Source organism: Capra hircus, chromosome 5 (genome assembly GCF_001704415.2).
Source record: "Capra hircus breed San Clemente chromosome 5, ASM170441v1, whole genome shotgun sequence".
NCBI classification, from domain to species: Eukaryota; Metazoa; Chordata; class Mammalia; order Artiodactyla; family Bovidae; genus Capra; species Capra hircus.
Window position 1 is genome coordinate 97,297,919 of NC_030812.1, and position 23,883 is coordinate 97,321,801.

General features: G+C 38.4%; 1 protein-coding gene and 1 pseudogene across 1 annotated transcript; both read left to right on the forward strand.

Annotated features, from left to right (window-relative positions):
- On the forward strand, nucleotides 7,847-8,609 carry LOC102169944 (taste receptor type 2 member 31). Its single transcript, XM_013964187.2, is given in 3 exon segments — nucleotides 7,847-8,000; nucleotides 8,003-8,374; nucleotides 8,377-8,609. Coding segments are annotated over 3 exon segments (759 nt in total).
- LOC102170208 lies at nucleotides 8,709-14,572 on the forward strand (annotated as a pseudogene).

Genomic DNA, 23,883 nt, shown 5'->3' on the forward strand with positions numbered 1-23,883 from the left:
GAAATGTCTTCAAGATCTGTTTTATAACAATCTCATGGAAAATGATGAAATAGAAAAAGTGTGTTGACATGGTATTGATAACAATTTTCACTAAAGGAAAGAAATGTATAATGTTGCTCAACAACTGAATTTACATGTCTACATTAATTCTTAGTTGTGAAATTATAACAACATGATCTAAACTTAGAGTAGTGAGTGAAGTGAGTGAAGTCACTCAGTCGTGTCCGACTCTTTGCGACGCCATGGACTGTAGCCTACCAGGCTCCTCCGTCCATGGGGTTTTCCAAATAAGAATGCTGGAGTGATTGCCATTTCCTTCTCCAGGAGATCTTCCCGACCCAGGGATTGAACCCGCTTTACCGTCTAAGCCAAAATTATAGTGCTTGTTCACTGTGACTTATTAATCCACACTGACTTATTCATTCTTTTTCATTATCTCTCTGTCCTAGGAAAATGTAAACCCTACAATGTGAGGATCATGTCTATCCTGTTTCCTACCCCATCTTTGGACATAAAAAAAGTCCATAGAAGAGTTCATCCAAATGATATTCTAGTCACTAAATGGATGAATAAACTATGAGGGCTGCAAACCAATGTAAATGAAACTGATCACAAACTCTGCCGGTCGCATGGATTTCCTAGTTATCTTTCCTCACCATTCAATTGCCTCTACAAAATCTACAGTCTCAATTCCAGTTTCTGAATTAGACTGAGTAGACAAACTGCTGCCACAAATAGGCTCTCAAGCATGAAGTGACTCAAACACAGTGCACATTTCATTTTGCCCTTTGAATAGTGCTGGTATGTCTGAGTGGCCTTCTTTAGGCAGTTGAATAACAGGAATCAGGCCTACCAAGTTTACCATCTTTATCATGCGGTTTCTTAGGTTGCTTGGGATTATTCCCATATAAGAGAGCTGGGAGAAAAAGGCGTAGGGCATACTCTCCATGGAGAAGTTTTTGGAATGGGCCTAAAAAGAGTGGACATAATTTTCACTTACATGACATTGTTCAGATTTTGATCAGCTTACCACGACCATCCTTTAGGGGTGCGGGAAATGTGGTCACTCTCTAGCCCAGAACGAAGAACATGAATTGAGATGGTGGAAGTGGGAGTGCACTTAGTTATATTTCAATCAAAATAGCAACAAGTCACTGTAAAAGAAAAGAAATGTCTCCATTAAGAAGCATGGTGTAGCTTGTTCATGTCATTTTGATAATGTCTACATGCCCTTATATCTGTCTTGAGTTCTTTTTTCTATTTCTTCATCAGCTGCAAAGAATTCAAGTTCACTCTACACGCTTGTATCTTCATAAAGTCATAGCCGATTGTGCACTGTAGCACTTGTAGCTTCTTCCTGTATTTTGCCTCTCTATTCTGTTTGTAATTTCTGACTTAGCTAGTATAATGTTCTGTTCTAATGTTTCTAGTTATTTTTCCTAGGACTTAGGTGTGAAATGTGAACTATTCATAATTTCTTTATTCCTATAAATTATATAGAATCAACAGAATTCTTGACAGAAGGATCCTTGTTGATGAATGGTGAATAAAGTCTGAGCTATACATTTTTTTCTAGCAATTCCTACTCAAAATTCAAAATATTTGCATTCCAATATATGACTCAGGGGAGGTAAAAGCCCAAATTAGTGGAAACCAGTTCTCTCATATTTGTGTGTTTACATAGCTGAATCATCCTTTTAGTCTTAGCAGAAATAGGAAATTGCATCTGGCATCAAGGATAAATGGACATTATTAATGTTTACTCTGGAAATTATATAGCTACTGACTGTATGCCATAAAAAAGGTATTCATGAAGCTTTGTATCTGTTAACAAGACCATTTGAAGTCGCAGTGGAAGTACAGTATAAGAATAGACTACTCTTTCTATGAATATCTTCACAACTAAATCATATTGCAGAATTTTGACTATTCTTTTTGAAATTATGATGAAAACAGTAAAGAAAGCATCATTAATATTTGTAAGTCTACAACTGTTTTACTCTAAAGCTGTCAGTGAAGCACAATAAGAGAAATATTTTAATACAAATGTCAGTTGGAAAGAAGGGCTCTTTTTACTAGTGGCAACAGGAGAACTCATCTTAGGAGTGCTGAGCAATGGGTCAAAAATAGGAAAGTCTCATCAGCTAGTTTCATCCTTACCTGCTTAGCTGTGGGCACAATAATTAAAATGTGGGTAACACTATTGGGTTCATTTACAGTGGGGCTATTTTCACATCTGTGTGCTACTAGCAAACTAGCAAAGGTGATTACTCTTTTGGGGGCACTGATGAATCACTTGGAGATGAACAGAGATCATTCTGACGTTTTTGAGATTGCATGCTGTGAAAGTGCTGCAGTCAATATGCCAGCAAATTTGGAAAAATCAGCAGTGGCCACAGGACTGGAAAAGGTCAGTTTTCATTCCAATACCAAAGAAAGCAATGCCAAAGAATGCTCAAACTACTGCACAATGGCACTCATCTCACATACTAGTAAAGTAATGCTCAAAATTCTCCAAGTCAGGCTTCAGCAGTATGTGAACTGTGAACTTCCTGATGTTCAAGTTGGTTTTAGAAAAGGCAGAGGAACCAGAGATCAAATTGCCAACATCTGCTGGATCATGGAAAAAGCAAGAGAGTTCCAGAAAAACATCTATTTCTGCTTTATTGACTATGCCAAAGCCTTTGACTGTGTGGATCACCATAACCTGTGCAAAATTCTGAGAGAAATGGGAATACCAGACCACCTGACCTGCCTCTTGAGAAACGTGCATGCAGGTCAGGAAACAACAGTTAGAACTGGACATGGAACAACAGACTGGTTCCAAATAGGAAAAGGAGTACTTCGAGGCTGTATATTGTCACCCTGCTTATTTAACTTATATGCAGAATACATCATGAGAAACGCTGGACTGGAAGAATCACAAGCTGGAATCAAGATTGCCGGGAGAAATATCAATAACCTCAGACATGCAGACGACACCACCTTTATGGCAGAAAGTGAAGAGGAGCTAAAAAGTCTCTTGATGAAAGTCAAAGAGGAGAGAGAAAAAGTTGGCTTAAAGCTCAACATTCAGAAAATGAAGATCATGGCATCTGGTCCCATCACTTCAACAGAAATAGATGGGGAAACTGTGGAAACAGTGTCAGACTTTATTTCTTTGGTCTCCAAAATCACTGCAGATGGTGATTGCAGCCATGAAATTCAAAGACGCTTACTCCTTGAAAGACATGTTATGACCAACCTAGATAGTATATTCAAAAGCAAAGACATTACTTTGCCGACTAAGGTCTGTCTAGTCAAGGCTATGGTTTTTCCAGTGGTCATGTATGGATGTGAGAGTTCGACTGTGAAGAAGGCTGAGCGCCGAAGAATTGATGCTTTGAACTGTGGTGTTGGAGAAGACTCTTGAGAGTCCCTTGGGCTGCAAGGAGATCCAACCAGTCCATTCTGAAGGAGATCAACTCTGGGATTTCTTTGGAAGGAATGATGCTAAAGCTGAAACTCCAGTACTTTGGCCACCTCATGCGAAGAGTTGACTCATTGGAAAAGACTGTGATGCTGGGAGGGATTGGGGGCAGGAGGAGAAGGGGGACGACCGAGAATGAGATGGCTGGATGGCATCACTGACTCGATGGACATGAGTCTGAGTGAACTCTGGGAGATGGTGATGAACAGGGAGGCCTGGCGTGCTGCGATTCATGGGGTCGCAAAGAGTCGGACACAACTGAGTGACTGAACTGTGCTGTCTGTGCTTAGTTGCTCAACCAGCTCTTGAAGATCACATGGATTGTAGCCTGCTAGCCTCCTCCATCAATGGGGATTCTCCAGGCCAGAAAACTGGAGTGGGTGACCATGCCCTCCTCCAGGGGATCTTCCCAACCCAGGGATCAAATTCAGGTCTCCCACATTGCAGGCGGATTCGTCTGAGCCACCATCGTATATGTCAGCACAACTATTTGCAAGAAGCAATAACATAAGATTTAGTACAAATTTTGTCGCCCACAGCAAGTTTGAAGGATTTCTAGATTAAAACTGTACAATGAAGTATGTATTAGGGAATCTGATGTTACAAAACCATTGACCAAAATCGCCAGCCCTGGTGAGGCTCAGTAATGACCACTTGCATGAATTATCTCACAACAGAAGGTCCAGATAGGGATCAAGAAATTAATACAGATGTTTTGCCATAATATGTTTGAAGGATTTTTAGATTAAAACTTTTCATTAAAGCATCACATATTGGCCACATGGTACAAGATATGGAAGAAAGTTAAGCAAACTATTAATTGTACCTTAGGGATTAGGACTTTTTCCTCTTTAGGAATTTCAGTTGATTTGCAGAGTATTGTTGCTGATGATAGAATTAGGAGACTTCATTATAGATATTTTTGGAGATTGAGAGTATTCTTGAATTATATTAGTTATAAGCTCATACATCAGAGTAGGAATTTATCTCAAGAATTAGTTTTATTGAATACTATTTGTGAATTTTTTAGAAAAAAATTGTTTTCTACTTTTTTTTTTTAACCACTTCTATATTCTGATGTTAAACTAGGGAAAAAATTCTTTTCCTTTGCACATGGACTACTTATTTGGCTATTGTATTTGTATTACACTTAAAGAAAATATGTTAGTTATTATATATGATATCTTGCAGTTTTTAATTCCTACCATCTATAAGATCCATTCTCACTCATACTCTTAAAATCTGTGTTAATATAAAATATATATATATATACAATAATATTATAATTCTTCTGTTGTGTATTTTACCTTCTCATATATTTTATACTTTACCCTTTGTGGGGTGGGAGTTAAGTGTGATTGTAGGTTGAAGCCCTAAGAGGACAAAGAAGAGGTAGAGATGTATCTTGAGGAGGGTCAGCATTCCTCCATAAAACATCCAACTTAGGAGAAGTCACCACAGGTTTTCTGGAGAGGGAGTACCAATCTCCTCAGTGAGGGGAGAAAGGATGGTTCATCTGACAAAGGAGGATCAGTAGAATGGAAAGGTTTAGGGTCCTCCAGATTCTTTGAAATCTGCCCATACATCCCCAATAAAACTTCTAGGGTCTCACACATGAACCCTGTGTCAATTTGGATGCAACCACACAGTAGGAATATAAGAGAGGGATACTGTTACTCAAAGATCTCATTTAAGGCCTGATAAGTCACCTGTAGCTACGTGATCTTGATGTGTCTTGAGCACACTGTATAAATTATATAATCTCAGGTTACACATTTTTCAAAACAGAATAATCTTCAAATTTCTACTAAAGGATATTTTTAAAGAAGCAAGTCTGATTTCAGTGACAAAAAGTCCTTGTAATATAGGCATATATCTAGAGAATATTTATTATTGTCAATGTAATCATCAAAATATAAATATTCTGGTTAAAATATATTTACTTTAAACTTAAATACTGAAATTCTTCTGTACCAAATTTTTTAAATTTATGAATTCTATGCAGTAATCTACCTTCCTTCAGCCTAGGTAGAGTAGAGTTCAATTATTGGTTCTTTTTATGTGTCTTCTGACCTGCCTCTTGAGAAACCTATATGCAGGTCAAGAAGCAACAGTTAGAACTGGACATGGAACAACAGACTGGTTCCAAATAGGAAAAGGAGTACGTCAAGGCTGTATATTGTCACCCTGCTTATTTAACTTGTATGCAGAGTACATCATGAGAAACACTGGGCTGGAAGAAGCACAAGCTGATATCAAGATTGCTGGGAAAAATATCAATAACCTCAGATATGCAGGTGACACCACCCTTATGGCAGAAAGTGAAGAGGAACTAAAAAGACTTGATGACAGTGAAAGAGGAGAGTGAAAAAGTTGGCTTAAAGCTCAACGTTCAGAAAACTAAGATCGTGGCATCTGGTCCCATCACTTCATGGGAAATAGATGGGGAAACAGTGGAAACAGTGGAAACAGTGTCAGACTTTATTTTGGGGGGCTCCCAAATCACTGCAGATGGTGATTGCAGCCATGAAATTAAAAGATGCTTACTTCTTGGAAGGAAAGTTATGACCAACCTAGATAGCATATTGAAAAGCAGAGACATTACTTTGCCGGCTAAGGTCCATCTAGTCAAGGCTATGGTTTTTCCTGTGGTCATGTATGGATGTGAGAGTTGGACTGTGAAGAAGGCTGAGCACCGAAGAATTGATGCTTTTGAACTGTGGTGTTGGAGAAGACTCTTGAGAGTCCCTTGGACTGCAAGGAGATCCAACCAGTCCATCCTAAAGGAGATCAGTCCTGGGTGTTCATTGGAAGGACTGATGCTGAAGCTGAAACTCCAATACTTTGGCCACCTCATGTGAAGTGTTGACTCATTGGAAAAGACTCTCATGCTGGGAGAGATTGGGGGCAGGAGGAGAAGGGGTTGACAGAGGATGAGATGGCTGGATGGCATTGCCAACTTGATGGACATGAGTTTGAGTGAACTCCGGGAGTTGGTGATGGACAGGGAGGCCTGGCGTGCTGCGATTCATGGGGTCACAAAGAGTTGGACACGACTGAGTGACTGAACTGATGTGTCTTCTGGTCCTTAGTCAAATGATATTGCTGATTATGATGATGATTATAAAATTCTATCCCTGCATTCAGTTTTCCACAACAATTTAAATTCTGCAAATGACTCTTTAAACGTGGAGTTTTTCATGCCTTTTTTGTGCATTTTAGGGAATTTTCACTCAGAAGAAATGTGAAGCGCACAGGATAAGGTCTTTTTAGTTTTTTTTTTTTTTTTTTAAATCTATAAAGTTCTTAATAGGCATTTGGGGAAATGGATTGATTGGAATAATGAACTTAACCAACTGGGTAAGACACTGGAAAATCAACTTCATTACCCCCATTCTCACCAGTTTATCCAGAAACAGAAAGTGTTTTTAATCATGGTACTGATGGATTAATTTCTATAGTGTTCATTGCAGATCTACATAACTTTGGTCAAGCTGGAAAACTTATAATTCTCTTTTGCATTGTGATCACCCACTTGAATGTCTGGTTTGAAATCTGCCTCAGCATCTTCTCTTTCTTGAAGACAGCTACTTTTCCCATCCTATTTTTCTTTGTTTGAAGTGGCAGCCTTTCAAAGCAGACTGGGCAAGTATTTCAATTTAGTTTCCTAAAATAAGAGATAGATCTCATAGTGCATGTCTTCAGGAATAGGATTCAGTCCCCGGGTGACTGAAAGTAATAACAGTTGTACACTATTGCCCACTTATTCAGCGTCCATGTTCACCCTTAACTCCACATTTAAAATTTACAAAACGTCCCTGATTTCATCTAGGAAAAGACAGTTTCCATCACTATATTAGATGTCTGTCTTGCATTACATATAACCTCAAGATCCTAGTGATTATGATCCTAGTGATGTTGAATGTAGTTACAACCCAGCTTCATCTAATGGTTTAAGCTTTCACTGTATATACTACATATTGGGTTTTAAAATTTTCCTTACTAAGAACTAAAGTTGATGAACACAAATTATGGAGAGCTTAGACGGAGAAATTTGCACAATGATAAGTCCTTATTTTCATGCGAGCAAATCAGAATTCATATTTCACTTCAACATCGGTTAAGAAGTAATCCATCCCATTTCAAGGCCACAGAGAATATGAATAGAGTCAATTTGAAATATTAGGAAATAGCAATGTCTTTCATCCAGACAGCAATGAGCTCTTCCAATATTATTTTGTGATGCTTTCCTGTTTGATATTCATCAAAGAATTTATAAGAAACAGGAATTTCGCTGCACATCCAAATCAGCTGCACAAAGAATTTAAGGTCAGAATATTGAAGGAATCACAACAGTGACATGGATTTTTTTTAGACATGATAATATTTAGGTCAAACATTATTTCCATTCTATTAATGACAGAATTTGTTCTGGGAAATTTTGCCAGTGGCCTCATAGCACTGGTGAACTGCAATGACTGGATCAAGAGACCAAAGATCTCAGCTGATGGGATTCTCACTGCTCTGGCATCTGCAGAATTGTTATGCTCTGGACAATGTTAATAAATTGGTATGTAATTGTGCATAATCCAACTCTATATAATTCAAAAGTAAAAATTATTGTTCATGTTGCCTGGACAGTAAGCAACCATTTTAGTAACTGGCTTGCTACTAGCCTCAGTATATTTTATTTGTTGAAGATAGCCAACTTCTCCAGCCGAATTTTTCTTCACCTGAAGTGGAGAGTTAAAAGTGTAGTTCTCATGATGATGTTGGGGGCGTCATTGTTTTTGTTTTTTCAAGTTGCAGTGTTAAGCATAGGTGAGGCTATTCAGACAAATGAATATGAAGGAAATACCACTCAGAAGACCAAACTAAGGGACATTTTACACCTTTCAAATGTGACTCTGTTCACGCTAACTTCATACCCTTCACTATGTCCTAGACATCTTTTCTGCTGCTAATCTTTTCCCTGTGGAAACATCTCAGGAAGATGCAGCTCAATGGTAAAGGATCCCAGCACCAAGGTCCACATAAAAGCCATGCAACTGTCATCTCCTTTCTTTTCCTGTTTGCTGTTTACATTCTGGCTCCAGTTTTATCAGTTTGGAATTCTAATGAGCTCCAGAAAGCTTTATGATGTTCTTTTAATCATGTATCCTTCAATCCACTCATGTATCTTGATCTGGGGAAACAGAAAATTAACTCAAGCCTTTCTGTCATTTCTGTGGCAGTCAAGATGCTGGCTGAAGGAAAGGTGCCGGGGGCCAGCGTGAGGAACTCCGCCCATGGCAAAGGTCATGAGGAAGGAGGCTTGGCATATGCAAAGGCGTGATCAAGCCTCAGGAAACCCCCTGTTCCCAAGCATCTAACCCCAAAACCAGAGTCTGTTTTATGCTCTCACCTACGCTTCTGACTTTACGGGGGGCTCTCCCCCATGACCGTTTTTCCTGGAGAAGGAGTAAATGTGTAGCTCCAAAGAAATAAAAATTCTTGGGTGTGACAAGAGTGTTTCAGCTTATGGACTCCTCTGAAGGTTATCTAGCCCACCTGTATAGGTTCGTCCGGCCACATGTGATTGTTTACAGCCTCCCAACCTAAGAGGCACGAGATGTTTTAGACTTACTAAAGGCAAATTCTTTTGGGGAATTAGAAATTATTTGTATAGTGGGTTGGTTAGGAATTATATTGGCGAAGGGTTCTTCATTTGTTGTTTCAATAATTGCTGCTAATTCCCTGCTCTGGGTGGGACAAGGATGTCTCAGGTCAAACCTCTCTGCTGACAGACTAGCTTGTGTGACAGGATTATCCATACTCCTGCCACATGATTGTTTACTACCTCTTAACCATAAACAGCACAAAGAGTTTTGGAGTATTTTGAGAGTCTTAATTAGCATAGGGCTTTTTCTTCTTGTTGAGTCAATGATTGCCGCCAGGCCTCCATATCCTTAGGCACCTGGGAATATATAAATCAATGTATTTGGAATATAGCAAAGAAAATATAGTAGTTTTTGATGTTAGCAATACTAGACTTTTTGAGTTAATGGATTTTCTCTTTTGTAATAGATCACTGTACTTTGTTATAAATCACTGTGTCCTTGCTATGTAAAAATGTAACTTTATCATATCTTAAGACTAAATAGATCTTAAGGGGAGTATTGGTGAAAGGATTTTCATTTGCTGGGCTGATGTTTGCTGCTAAATATCCATGTTCCCTACCCTTATAATGAATATAACTAGCGTATAGGAAGAAATAAGTATTAACCTTTAAGCATATAGGAGAAATAAGTATTAACCTTTAAGACTAATCATGTTAACCTTGAATAAATTCCTTTCTTGATTGTAACTCCCTACACCCTCACCCTATAGGAATGTAACTTGATTTGGAGGGTGGTGCCTGGTTTAAGAAAAAACACCCTTGGAAGAAATAAGTTTTTGGTTATCAGAAAGAAAGGATCATAAAATGTCAGCAGGTCTCACTCATGGCCAGAAGATGATGTATCTTTTTTATACATTTATGTGAAGCACCTGATTTTGATAAAGGTCAGGACTGCTGACCCCTGCGTGACTCTGTATTCATCCCTATGTGTAACAAAAGGTATATAAGCAAACCCAAAAATAAAGAAATCGGATCAGTTTCCGGAAAGACTGATTCCCCCATGTTGCTTCTTTCCTGCTCCTCGTTTTTCTGGCTGAATTCCCATCTGGAGCATGGTTGCTATTCCACATAATCCAAGTTATTCAGCCTCTTTTTCTCCACTAATTCTCCTACTACACTATCTGTTTCTAATCTCCCTCTATATCTGTAATTAAATAAGTTTTTTCCAGGACGCTGACTCCATCCCCACCTTCGAATCACCCTGGATCCACCGGGGCTAGACCCCGGCAGAAAGGAAATAGGTGGAAACATATGTCTTTTAGCATAAAATTAAGGGATGAAGTCTATAATGTTTTATACCTTCTATTGCTGTTTTAAGTATGTATATAAGTGAGTAATGTCTAAAGGTTTACTTAGAAAAGTCCTTTACCTATGCTTCTTAGAAAAGTGTGTATGCATGTGTTTATGAAAGATATAAGACAGATAAGATTACCATACCATTAACCAACATATTTCAGATAAGCAATCTAATTTTACAAATATTATGTGAAATGCCTCAGGATTATGTAGCAATGTGTATTTCACTTACATATTCTATACTACCACTTTTCTGCTGAAAAAATTATGTATATTTATGAATTTTAAAGAACTGACAACTTATCTCAGGAAATTATGGCTATTTTTCACTCTAATTGGTAACACAATGTGTTTACATTTTACTGTTTGAGCCTCCAATCATTTGGAATTTAATGACCTTCAATTCTGAATCAACATGAGGATGTATATTTGAGATAGGTTTTTATCCATCATGATCACTTACTTCATGGTTATTGGAGAATAATTAGCAATATTCTTAGGTAACTATGCTCACAATAAAATTCAAGAATAGCAATCACATTCAGATACATTTTACATATGTGTACAATCAGTTCAAAGGAGGAATATTAGATTTATAAACTTCCCTAGTGTCTCAGACAGTAAAGAATTTGCCTGCAACATAGGAGACCCAGGTTCTATTCATGGTCGGGAAGATCCCCTGGAGAAGGGAATGGCAACCTACTCTAGTATTCTTGCTTGGAGAATTCCATGGACAGGGGCCTGATGGGCCATGGTCCATAGAGTTGCAAAGAGTTGGAAATGACAAGCAATTAGCACTTTCACAAAAGCTGAGAAAAAAATCAAGTTCTGTTATATGGATGAAGAATAAAATATTAATCATGACTTATTTGCAGTGCTGCTATATTTCCACATGAAGTTATGAAAATAACTTTTTAGACTTTTTAATTAAGAAGATACGTGTTGAAGTTGGCATTTGATGTCAAATTATTCATTTTCCCCCTAAACCATCTTGAGGCTTCCTCTGAAATGCTAAGCATCTCCTCCATTTTGCTGCCTAAAATTTCCTTTTAATCTTGAGGCGAGAAGACTTGGATTTTCCCTATCTTAAAAACACATTCAATGTAAGAATAGTAAAAAATTATGCTACATGAATCAGTGGCTTTTCTGCATGTATTAAAGTGGTATCTATGATGTCTATATAATAATTATAGGAAATGTCTTCAAAACCTGTTTTATGACAATCTTGGGGAAAATGATGAAATAGAAAGTGTGTTGATGTAGTATTGATAACAATTTTCGCTACAGGAAAGAAACATATAAACTTGTTTGACAACTGTATTTACATGTCTATATTAACTCTTAGTTATGAAATTGTAACATCATTATTTACCTTCAGTTCAATTCAGTTCAGTTCAGTCTCTCAGTCATGTCTGACTCTTTGCCACCCCATGAATTGCAATATGCCAGGCTTCCCTGTCCATCACCAACTCCCCGAGTTCACTCAAACTCACGTCCATTGAGTCCGTGATGCCATCCAGCCATCTCATTCTCTGTTGTCCCCTTCTCCTCCTGCCCCCAATCCCTCCCCTTAAGGTAAATATTTCCACATCTGACTTATTTATTGTTTTTAATTATCTCTCTGTCCCAGGACAATGTAAACCTTACAATGGGTAGATCATGTTTATCCTGCTTCCTGCTCCTTTCCTGGATATAAAAGTCAGTCTATAGAAGAGTTCCTCCAAATGATATTCTAGTCATTAAATGGATGAATAAACTATGAAGGCTGGAAACCAATGAAAATGAAACTCATCACATACTCTGCACAAACTTTCCTAATTTTGTTTCCTCACCATTCAATTGCTTCTACACAAGTCTACACAGTCTCAATTCCAATTTCTGCGTTAGACTGGGTAGATAAACTGCCCCCAAATAAGCTCCCAAGCATCACGCGACTCCCACACAATGCACATTTAATATTGCTCTAGAGAAGCCTTCTCTAGGTGGTTATCCATGAATCTGGCTAATCAGAAGTTTGCCATCCTTAATATGCTGCTTCCAAGAATGCTTGGAGTTATCTCCCTTTCAAGAAAGCTGGAAGAAAAAGGCATAGGCAAGACTGTGCATGGATATATTTAGAGGGGATGGACCTAAAATTGTGCTCATAATTTTCACTTACATAGCATTTCTCGGATTTTGATCACATTGCCACAACCATCTGTGATGAAAGCTGGGAATGTGGTCACCTGTAGCTTAGAAATAAGAGAAGAACATGGAATTGAGGACACAGAAGTGGGAAGGCACTTAGTCACATTCCAAGGAAAACAGCAAGTTCCTGCAAAAGGAAGCAAGTGTCTCTATCAGAGCATAGTGTAGCCTGTTCATGTCATTTTGATAATACTGACATGCTCTTACATCAGGCTTAAGTTCTTTTTTTTCCTTCTATTTCTTCCTAAATTTCAAAGGAGTTATGTTTACACTACATTTCATTTCCTCATAAAATCATAATTGATTCTGCACTGTAGCACTTGTACCTCCTCATGTATATTGCCTCTCTATTTTGCTTATAATTTTGACTTAGCTTCTACAGTATCCTGTAATAATATAATTAGTACTACATACTATATATATATGTACTAATATATTTGTCCTTGTACTTGTGTGCCCAATTTGAAATATAAATAATTTTCTTATTCCTATAAATCATATGGATTCTACAAAATTCTTGAGAGTTAGAAAGATCTTAGTGATGAGTGAGAAATATAAACTGAATTACATACATATTTTTTCTTAGAAATTCCTATTCAAAATTTAATATGTTTGCATTCAAATGTATGACTTGGGGAAGTTGAAAGTACAAATTAGTGGAAACCACTCTCTCTCATATTTGCATGTTGACATACCTGACCTTATTCTTTTAGTCATTAGAAGAAACGAGAAACTGCAGCTGGTGTCTAGGATAAGCAGACACTGTGAGCATTTATTCTGAAAATTATATAGCAACTGATTGTAAGTCATAAGAAAGGTACTCATGAACTTTGTTACCTGTTGACAGAACTGTTTGGTGTAGCACTGGAATTACAATATAAAAAGAATAAACTACTGTTTTGTGAAGATCTGTGCATCTAAATCACATAGCACAATTTTGGCTTTACTTCCTGGAATTATGACAAAAATACTAAAGAAAACATAAGTGGATGTCAGTCTGCAACTGTAACTATAAAGTTTTCAGTGACACTAGAAATATTTTTATACAAATGTCGGTTGGAACAAAGGTCTTCTTCCTAGCGGTGTCAACAGGAGAATTGATCTTAGGAGTACTGGGTTCATTGGACTGGTAAACTGCATCGAGTGGGTCAAGAATGGAGAGGTCTCATCAGCTGAGTTCATCCTTACTTGCTTGGCTGTGGCCAGAATCATTCAGCTGTGGGTAACACTTTTGGATTCACTTATAGTAGGATTAGCTCCACATCTGTATGCCACTGGTAACTAGTAAAAGTAGTTATTCTTCTTTGGGCACTAATGAATCACTTAACTACCTGGTTTGCCACCTGCCAAAGCATATTCTGCTTCCTTAAGATAGTCAATTTCTCTCACTGCTTTTTCACGTGGCTGAAATGGAGAATGAACCGAGTGCCTCTTGCGCTTTTCCTGGCCTCTTTCTTCTTATTATCTTTTGACCTCTTCATGCAAGATGCTCTTGGTGAGCTGTGGATGAACACCTTTAGAGAACCTGAAAGGAACATGACTTTGCATTTAGGTGCAAGTAAAATTTTCTATCTTAAAAGCCTGATTCTTCTCAGCTTGACATATGTTATCCCTTTCATTCTCTTCATGGCTTCTTTGCTGCCTTTCTTTCTTTTCCTGGTGAGACACATCAAGAATTTCCAAGTCAACTTGAACCACCGAGAGATTTCAGCACAGAGGCCGATAAAAGGGCCTTGAAAATGGTGACAACATTTCTCCTCCTCTTCATCGTTTACTTTATTTCTACTCCAACTGGAAATTGGATCTTCCTTAAGCTACACTGGTATGAGGTCATGATGTTCGTCATGGTGATTTCAACTCTCTTTTGGTCAGGCCACTCATTTGTTATAATTTTGGGGAACAGCAAGCTAAGGCAGGTTGTCTTCAGACTACTGTGGGGTCTTAAGTTCTCTAAAAACTAATCAAAACTTTAGCTTAATAGACAGTAAAAAAACTTTCTGTATTATATGTGGAAATACCTTAATAGAAGACTTTGTATGTTCATTTTTAGTTCCTAGTTTTTTTTTTAATCCTTTTAAGTGTTATTAAATTGCACTGGTTTCCCTTACAACATGCTGTTACTTAATCATATTTTCTCAAAGTCATCTGACATATTGTTCAATTAAGGAAAATGCTTCTGCTGTAACATTTGGTCTTAACAAAGGCTTATTTGGAACCTAAAGAAAGAAGCTTATAAAACCATACAATGAAATATTAATAAACATATATGTTCAACACAATTACATAAGAATAAATGTATATGAAATCACAGTCATAGAAAGAGAAAAGAGTAACACAATTTTAAACTAAAGGTAAATTTAAAATTAGAATAGTAAAATGTTTTGTAAAGTTTAGAGTGTAATAAATAAGTGCAATAAATGTTTATATAAATATAAAAGTATAAATATTACTCTGATGTTATTTATTTTGGAAAGGATCTGAAACAATTGAAGGTTTCATACACCATTCATAGAATTACAACACATGTAATACAACTTTAGGCAATAGTGTGACTTTAAGCAGTTAGGGTGAACACACTAAACCTAAGACAGTTCAGTTCAGTTCAGTTGCTCAGTCATGTCCGACTCTGCGACCCCATGAATCGCAGCACGCCAGGCCTCCTTGTCCATCACCAACTCGTGGAGTTCACTCAGACTCATGTCCATCGAGTCAATGATGCCATCCAGCCATCTCATCCTCTGTCATCCCCTTCTCCTCCTGCCCCCAATCCCTCCCAGCAGCAGAGTCTTTTCCAATGGGTCAAGTCTTTGCATGAGGTGGAGTTGCATGGAGTTTCAGCTTTAGCATCATTCCTTCCAAAGAAATCCCAGGGCTGATCTCCTTCAGAATGGACTGGTTGGATCTCCTTGCAGTCCAAGGGACTCACAAGAGTCTTCTCCAACACCACAGTTCAAAAGCATCAATTTTTCTGTGCTCAGCCTTCTTTATAGTCCAAGTCACATCCATACATGACCACTGGAAAAACCATAGCCTTGACTAGATGGACCATTGTTGGTAAAGTAATGTTTCTGCTTTTTAATATGCTGTCTAAACCTAAGACAGTAATTTCACTCTTATTTTTATACACAAAGAAATCTTTGATATATATGCACCACGATATATACGCAAAAATGTGCATATTACTCTTTTTCTTAGCTGAAATTGAGAAGTTTCATAACAGTCCATCAGTGACAAAATGAATAAGTATATTGTGGCATACTGATAAAAATATACTGTGGCAACTGATACAACAATGAAAAGGAACAAATTAGATCCATAACATTTTTTAGTTCTTTGTTAGAGAAGAAAAGACATACATGTAGAGAAGCAAATTTGTAAAGCGTAGTACATATTTCGTGTAACGTTTGAATATATTTGTGTTTATATATTGCTGCTTTTACTACTTTAATAAAATACTCCAGATTCATTCATAAGTGGGAACACAAATAAGCAGATGGGAGAATTTTGCTTGCTAATGGTGCTATTAAATATAAAAAAAGTATACAGACTGTATTATCAAGTAGAGTATATAGACATATCCATATGAAAATGCAATAAAAGTAAAGTGTTATTTTGTTTGCCATGAATTTAGAGTAAGCAGAGAAAAAATAACAAGTGAATCATTTTAAGTATGTTAGTTTTAATGTTCTTGGTGAAATCATAAGTGAAAGTATTCTTTCAAATTAGCCCTGGTGCTGAGAATGACGTAAGTACCCTAAGACCATAGAGAAGATTGGCAGCGTTCTCTGACACTTAGAAAACTAGATGAATACATATCTATCAGTTAGAGTTCTCCCATTTAGTTGCTGTCATCATTATATTTAATGGTTTATATTTGAAATATTTCATAAGTTAAAAAATGTCTAAATAATTTTCTAAAGATCACTGTAGATAATTTAACCTTAGTGAAAATAGTAAAGTTTAACTCAAGTTGAATACATTAGAAATTGAGTAGTCTTTAGTTTGTGTATTACTTGAGCTGCTTATTGATAGATAATCTTAAAATTACAGGGTTAAGGCCCCAAACCTTCTTTCTAACACTAGAGGTAGTGAATAAGGACTACTGAAAAATAAAAGCCATGGAACAGAATGGTGTCTCTGTGATAATGTATTATATTTTGCTTATTGGAATGACATCTGGAGATGGAGTTCTGTTCCTTGACTTTCCTGAGTGAGAGCCTGTGGTGACACCCGAGCAGTAGACAAGCTGCCATCCAACTTGGTGAAGAATGACCAGATCATGATTTTACCTACTCTGTGACTAAATTTTGGAAACAGAAGGGAATGCTTCCTATTTTTCCTTAACACTATTAAAATTAAAAGGCTTTCTTTACGATGTTGGTATCCTGTGTGTTTTTTTTTTCCGTTTCCCCACCAAAGATGACGTATAGAAGAGTAAGAGACTGTTCTTATCACTGAAACAATAGGACTGATAAAATGAATACTCAAAATTAAAATACTTAAAATTAAAATCAACAGGCATATTTAACAACCAATTAGACATTGTTCATTATTGCAGTAAATTAGACGATTACTACCTAGAATGAGGCATAGAGAGACAGAGATGGACAATACAGGCTAGAGGGGAGGGGATACGAAGGTTATAGACAGAAATTCTAACACACTTCTGTATTTCTGAGAAGTGGGAGAGAAAAATATTGGAGTGGAACCAATGTTGCTCAGATTTTTTCAAAATGTTCAAGGCATTAATTAAAAAAAATTATTGAATCTCAGACAAGATAATGGAGACAATTTAACTTATCAACATCACTAGAAACCAGGAGAAAATCTCTCAAGTAACCAGAGAGAAAGAGTATATTATATTAAAAGAAACAGCTGTTTCTTTTAAATGATTTTTAAATGAGAAATGTATCTGGGAGCCAGTTACAGTTTGGCTGATTGTCAGTTTGCATGCGTGCTCAGTTATTCAGTAGTGTCTGACTCTCTGTGACTCCAACGGCTGTAGCCTGCCAAGCTCCTGTGTCCATCAGATTATCCCAGCAAGAATACTGGTTGCCATTTTGTTCTCCAGATGGTCTTCTTGACCAGGGATCAAACTTATGTCTCCTGTGGCTCCCGCATTGACAAGCAAATTCTTTACCACTGAATCACCTGGGAAGACCCTGATTGTAAGTTTAGGTTAAATCTTTCTGGAAAAGCTTGATTCAGTGATTCACTTATTCTCCTTTTGGGACCAGTGTACTTGCCTGGGCATGTTTTCATGGTGATTAAAGATGCGCAAGCCTGGGGCAGCCCCAGTGTGGAAACCATTTAAAACCTATATGATGTGCCTGTAGTGGAGGATGTGCATGTGTGTGCATGCAAGCTCAGTCCTGTCCCACTCCTTGTGACCCCATGAATTGTAGCCCACCAGACTCGTCTGTCCATGGGAATTTCCATGCAAAAATACTGGAGTGCCTAGCCATTTCCTTCTCTGGGGGATCTTCCCAACCCAGGGACTGAACCTGAGTCTCCTGCCGTGGCAGGCAGATTTACTACTGTGCCACTGTGCCACCTGGGTAACCCATGGTGAAGGATACAACAAAATTATTCCCCAAAAGTATAGGTACAGTGAGGATTAAAGAATTTCATGAAAATGAGACACTCTATCTCAGTATATTCTCTTGATTTTTTCACACTTCTCTCGTATACAAAACATGCTCATTTCTCTCTGAGCATGTCCAAACTTTCATTCAGTTACAGTGTTATTCTTGAATTCCAGGATCTTATGATCTATATCCTGTTTAGCTATGTCTTCTCTTCATCTGGTAATCAAGAAACTAAAAAGACAAGTTATCTGCCTGACAGAGATCTGTAATCTGATTCTGTCCTGCTTGGTGGTGACCCACGGGTCTCTTAACAAACTTCACTCCTTCCATTCACCTTTCTTTTTGCCCCTCTGATTAGATGATCTCTACTGCTTTGTCTTTGAGTTCAGGGAGACTATTTTCCTCTTGACTAGTCTGTTGAACTTTTCTATTAACCTTTTTTTAGTTCAGTTATTATGTTTTTCAGCTCTATGATTTCTGTTTGGTACTTTTATTGTTATTTTTCTATTTTTAATAATACATTTATCTCCCTATCCTTTTTCTCTCTTCCCTCTCTCCTCATACCATGAGACTTGTGGGATCTTAATTCCCTGACCAGGGATTGAACCTAGGCCCTCAGCAGTGGAAGCGTGGAGTCCTAACCATTAGGCTGCGAGGGAATTCCCTGTTTGGTACCTTTTAATATTTTCTCTCTCTTTGCTGATATTCCTGTTTTGTTCATACACTGCTCTCCTGACCTCAGTGAGCATCTTTATGACCTTTATTTTGAACTCCCTATCTAGTAAATAAATCACTTATCTCCCCTTCATTAAGATTGGTTTCTAGTGATTTATCTTGTTCTTTTATTTGAAATGTACTCCCCTATTTCTTCATTTTCCTTGACTGTGTTGGTCTTTACACATTAGATGAAACAGCCCTCTCCTAGTGTTGACTGACTTGCCTCATGCAGGAGATGAACCTTATCAGTCAGCCTGCACTGAGAACCTGGTTGCCGCTTAAGGTTTTGTGATCATTCAAGCTGCTGTCTTTGTTCTCCCGGGCTCCTAATACAGGAAAGTGTGTCAAGACTTATCAATGTGCCAAAGGCTTGGGAAATGCCCACTTACCTGGTCAGGCTCCCAGGTAAGTACTAATTGTCTTCCCCTTCAGCTTCCGATGCAGACTATTTGGAAACCCAGCCTTTAGGTGCAGCTGAGAAAGTGAGAACATTAAACAGTCTAGCCCATATCAGTGAGAAATTGTGAGCTGGGTGTTTTTGTTCACTCACTCTGTGCTGAGCCAGAAGGAACTCTCCCTGGAAGTGCGTGTGGCCCAAGTATATCTGCCTGCTTGTCTTGTGTGGTCCTGTCTTCTGTAGTCTTGAATGCTGAGCTTTCTTAGCTCTCAGAGCTATATCATTTGAGAGCCAATCCCTTGGGTAGCAGCTGCAGTGGTTCTAGTGCTAGATGTGTGGACATGCTTCTTCCAGGGAGAAGCTGGAGATTTGGTTTTATTATTGGAGTGATATGGCTCCTGCTCTTCAGACTATCTAGAGGATCCCAGTCAGGTTCCCACCTCCAACCCCATACAGACTGATTTTAATCTGAAATCACAGGCAGCAGCTGGAAAAGTATGCATTCTGATTCCTTCCAGGAAAAACTGGAAGGTGGACATATTTGTCTACTCCCTCTGCACCGAACTTGGGGGATAGATTTCTATGGAAAGTGCTTGAGGGCTGTTTGAAAATTGTTTTTTTTTTTTTTTTTAATTTAATGTTATCCTGTGTAAGTCATGAACGCTGAGTCCTGTTGGTGATCAGAACTAGGTGATTTGAAGGACTAGTTTCTTGGGTAACAGTTGCAGAATTTAGGGTGCTAGATGTGTGGACAAACTCCTTCCGGGAAAAAGCTGGCAACTTGGTATTATTGCCTGAGCTGGGGGAGAATGCTGGGAAAGTGCCCACCAGCTCGTTTGGTCTCCAGAATGATTTCAGTCAGTACCTAGTTGTAGGCTGATCAGAAGCCAGACCCTCAGGCAGCAGTTGTCCCAAGTATGCAACTGCTTCCAGGAAAACAATAGGAGATGGGCATTTTGCCTTTTCCCTCTGTGCCAAGATTGACAGCATAGCTGGAAGAGATGCTTGCACACCCATTTAAATCCTGCTTCTTTGTTTGCTTCAGTCCTATGAAACTCCTGAATGCTGAGCCGCATTGGATAGCTGAGCTAGTTGATTTCAGGTCTTATCCCTTAGATCCTATCCCTCAGCCATAAAAGTTGGGGCACAAAAGGTGTAGACAAGTTCCTTCCAGGGAGAAGCTGGTGATTTGATTTTACTAATGAAGTAAGTCAGAAGGAGAATGAAGGGAAAGTGCCCACTGGCTCTTCTTAAAAATCATTTCTTTATTCATATTTTATTGAAATGAAGTTGATTTACAATGTTGTATTAGTTTCAGGTGGACAGCATAGTGATTCAATGATATATATATATATGTATCACTGAAGATATATATATCACTGAATATATATATCATGGAATATATATCACTGAATATATATGTATTTTTTTCATTTCTTTCCTCTTATAGCTTATTACAAAATATTGAATATAATTTCCTATGCCATACTGTAGGTCCTTGGTTATCTTTTTTTGTACAGCATTAAAATTTATTTTAAATATATTTTATCCAACATATTATCATTTCAACATATAATAAATATTTTTATTTTTTAATCATTTTATTTTGCATTGAAATATAGCTGATTAACAATGTTATGATAGTTTCAGTGGGTTATCTATTTTATATATCATGGCTTGTATGTGTACTCCCAACCTGCTTACAAGTTTGTGTTCTATGCGTGTGGATATATTTCTGTTTTGTAAATGAGTTCATTTGTATCTCTTCTTTTGGATTTCACATGTAACTAATATCATATGGTATTTGTATAATATATTGACTGTGCACAAATTAGACCCAGAACCAAACTTGACCAACATTCAGAATCAAAAATAAGAGCACAGATTCAGGAAGGAAAGAGAAACACAGAGCTGGTGAAAATCCACACAGTGCCTGGAAGAGACATGCCTGGGCTTGCATAGCTCACAACTGGCTTTTCAGGGGCCACATAGTTTAGTTAGTTGGCTCTAACACGCATGCGGAGAAGGCGATGGCAGCCCACTCCAATACTCTTGCCTGGGAAATCCCATGGATGGAGCAGCCTGGTGGGCTGCAGTGCATGGGGTCGCTAAGAGTCGGACACGACTGAGCGACTTCACTTTCACTTTTCACTTTCATGCACTGGAGAAGGAAATGGCAACCCACTCCAGTGTTCTTGCCTGGAGAATCCCAGGGACAGGGGAGCCTGGTGGGCTGCCGTCTATGGGGTCGCACAGAGCCGGACACGACTGAAACGACTTAGCAGCAGCAGCAACACACGTGACGCGTGCCGCATGTGTCCTCTTGGGCATATGGGTATATTCTGACCGTGACAAGAGTCAAAGTATAATTTACAAAAATGTCAAAAACACGAGTCTTCTAAAAATATTAAAGCACAATGTGTCAAAGATTTCTTTAACTCATCAATGTGAAAAATAACAATGCTAAGATTGATTCCATATCTCTGACTGTCCATGTGGGGTCAGATCTTCTTGAAGAGGATCTGCTTGACTTTCCATTAGCAAGGTCAAGCCAGACTTTTTTTTTTCTTCTGAAAATGTCTATTTTTCTCTCGTTTTTATTTATTGTATTTACTTTTAATATTAACTTTCAGTCAGTTCAGTTCAGTTGCTCAGTCGTGTTCGACTCTTTGTGACCCCATGAATCGCAGCACCGCCAGGCCTCCCTGTCCATCACCAACTCCCGGAGTTCACTCAAACTCATGTCCATCAAGTCAGTGATGCCATCCAGCCACCTCATCCTCTGTTGTCCCCTTCTCCTCCTGCCTGCATTCCCTCCCAGCATCAGGGTCTTTTCCAATAAGTCAACTCTTCACATGAGGTGGCCAAAGTACTGGAGTTTCAGCTTCAGCATCAGTCCTTCCAATATTAACTTTAGGGAGGTAAAATTTACAAATAGTAAAATATGCTGTCTTTAGGTATATAGTTTGATGACCTTTAACTATTGTATGCATCTTTGAAACAATCGCCATGATAAAATATAGAATAATTTTTTCACCCCTTCAAAGTTATTTCATGCCCTCTTTAGATCAGGTTCCAGACAACTGATTTTGAGCTTTCTGTCTTAGTTTTGCTTGTTTTAGAAATCATATCATACATACAGATTTCTGTTTGGGTTTTTTTTTTTTTTGGTCTAGATCTTTTTCAATCATATTTTTTGAGACTAATTTGTACTGTTGTGTATATGAGTAGTTTATTTCTTTTATTGTGGAGTGCTATTTCACTCTATGAATATTTCACAATTTGTTCTTTCATCACCTTGTTGATATAAATATGTTTAGGTTGTTTTAAGTAATGGATTTAATAAGTAAAACTGGTGTTAACATTCTTGTATCAGTCTTTTGTGGACATGTTTTTATTTCTTTTCAATGACTATATATATAAGAGTGGAATAGCTGGATAGTGGGCAGTGTGCTTGTGTGTGGTCAGGCCACTGAAGATCTCCATTCTCTTGTTCTCTGTACATCCCCTGCCTGATCAGTGCCTGCTTCACCTACACCCTATGCGCATGACTGACGTGTTTATGTACTTGCCCCAGGCCCCAGCTAGTAATAGCTTATCAAAGGGGTCATGAGGGGGCATGCCTATCTGCTCGTTTCCCTGGTAACTAATAAACCAATCTGACATCAATTGGCAATCTCCTCTTGTCCTCAGTTGTGAAACCTGCCACTATGTCCTGCCCACCATCTGCTACAGTGGGATGTTACTCCAGGACCTTGCTTCAGACATATAAGCTCCTTCATCCACTAAACCATCGATGTCTCTGTTGCTGACTCCAGGCTCTGTTTTTGGCTCTAAAACTAGGCAAATGTAGGCCTTGTAGGCCTGTGGGGTGCAGCCCAACAGTATTTGTAGCTTTTTTCAGTTCAGTTCAGTCGCTCAGTCATGTCCGATTCTTTGCTACCCTGTGAATCGCAGCACGCCAGGCCTCCCTGTCCATCACCATCTCCCGGAGTTCACTCAGACTCACGTCCATCGAGTCAGTGATGCCATCCAGCTGTCTCATCCTCTGTTGTCCCCTTCTCCTCCTGCCCCCAATCCCTCCCAGCATCAGAGTCTTTTCCAATGAGTCAGCTCTTCACATGAGGTGGCCAAAGGACTGGAGTTTCAGCTTTAGCATCCTTTCTTCCAAAGAAATCCCAGGGCTGATCTCCTTCAGAATGGACTGGTTGGATCTCCTTGCAGTCCAAGGGACTCTCAAGAGTCTTCTCCAATACCACAGTTCAAAAGCATCAATTCTTCGGCGCTCAGCCTTCTTCACAGTCCAACTCTCATATCCATACATGACCACTGGAAAAACCATAGCCTTGACTAGACGGACCTTAGTTGGCAAAGTAATGTCTCTGCTTTTGAATATGCTATCTAGGTTTGTCATAACTTTTCTTCCAAGAGTAAGCATCTTTTAATTTCATGGCTGCAGTCACCATCTGCAGTGATTTTGGAGCCCCAAAAAATAAAGTCTGACACTGTTTCCACTGTTTCCCCAAGTATTTCCCATGAAGTGATGGTCCTGGATGCCATGATCTTCGTT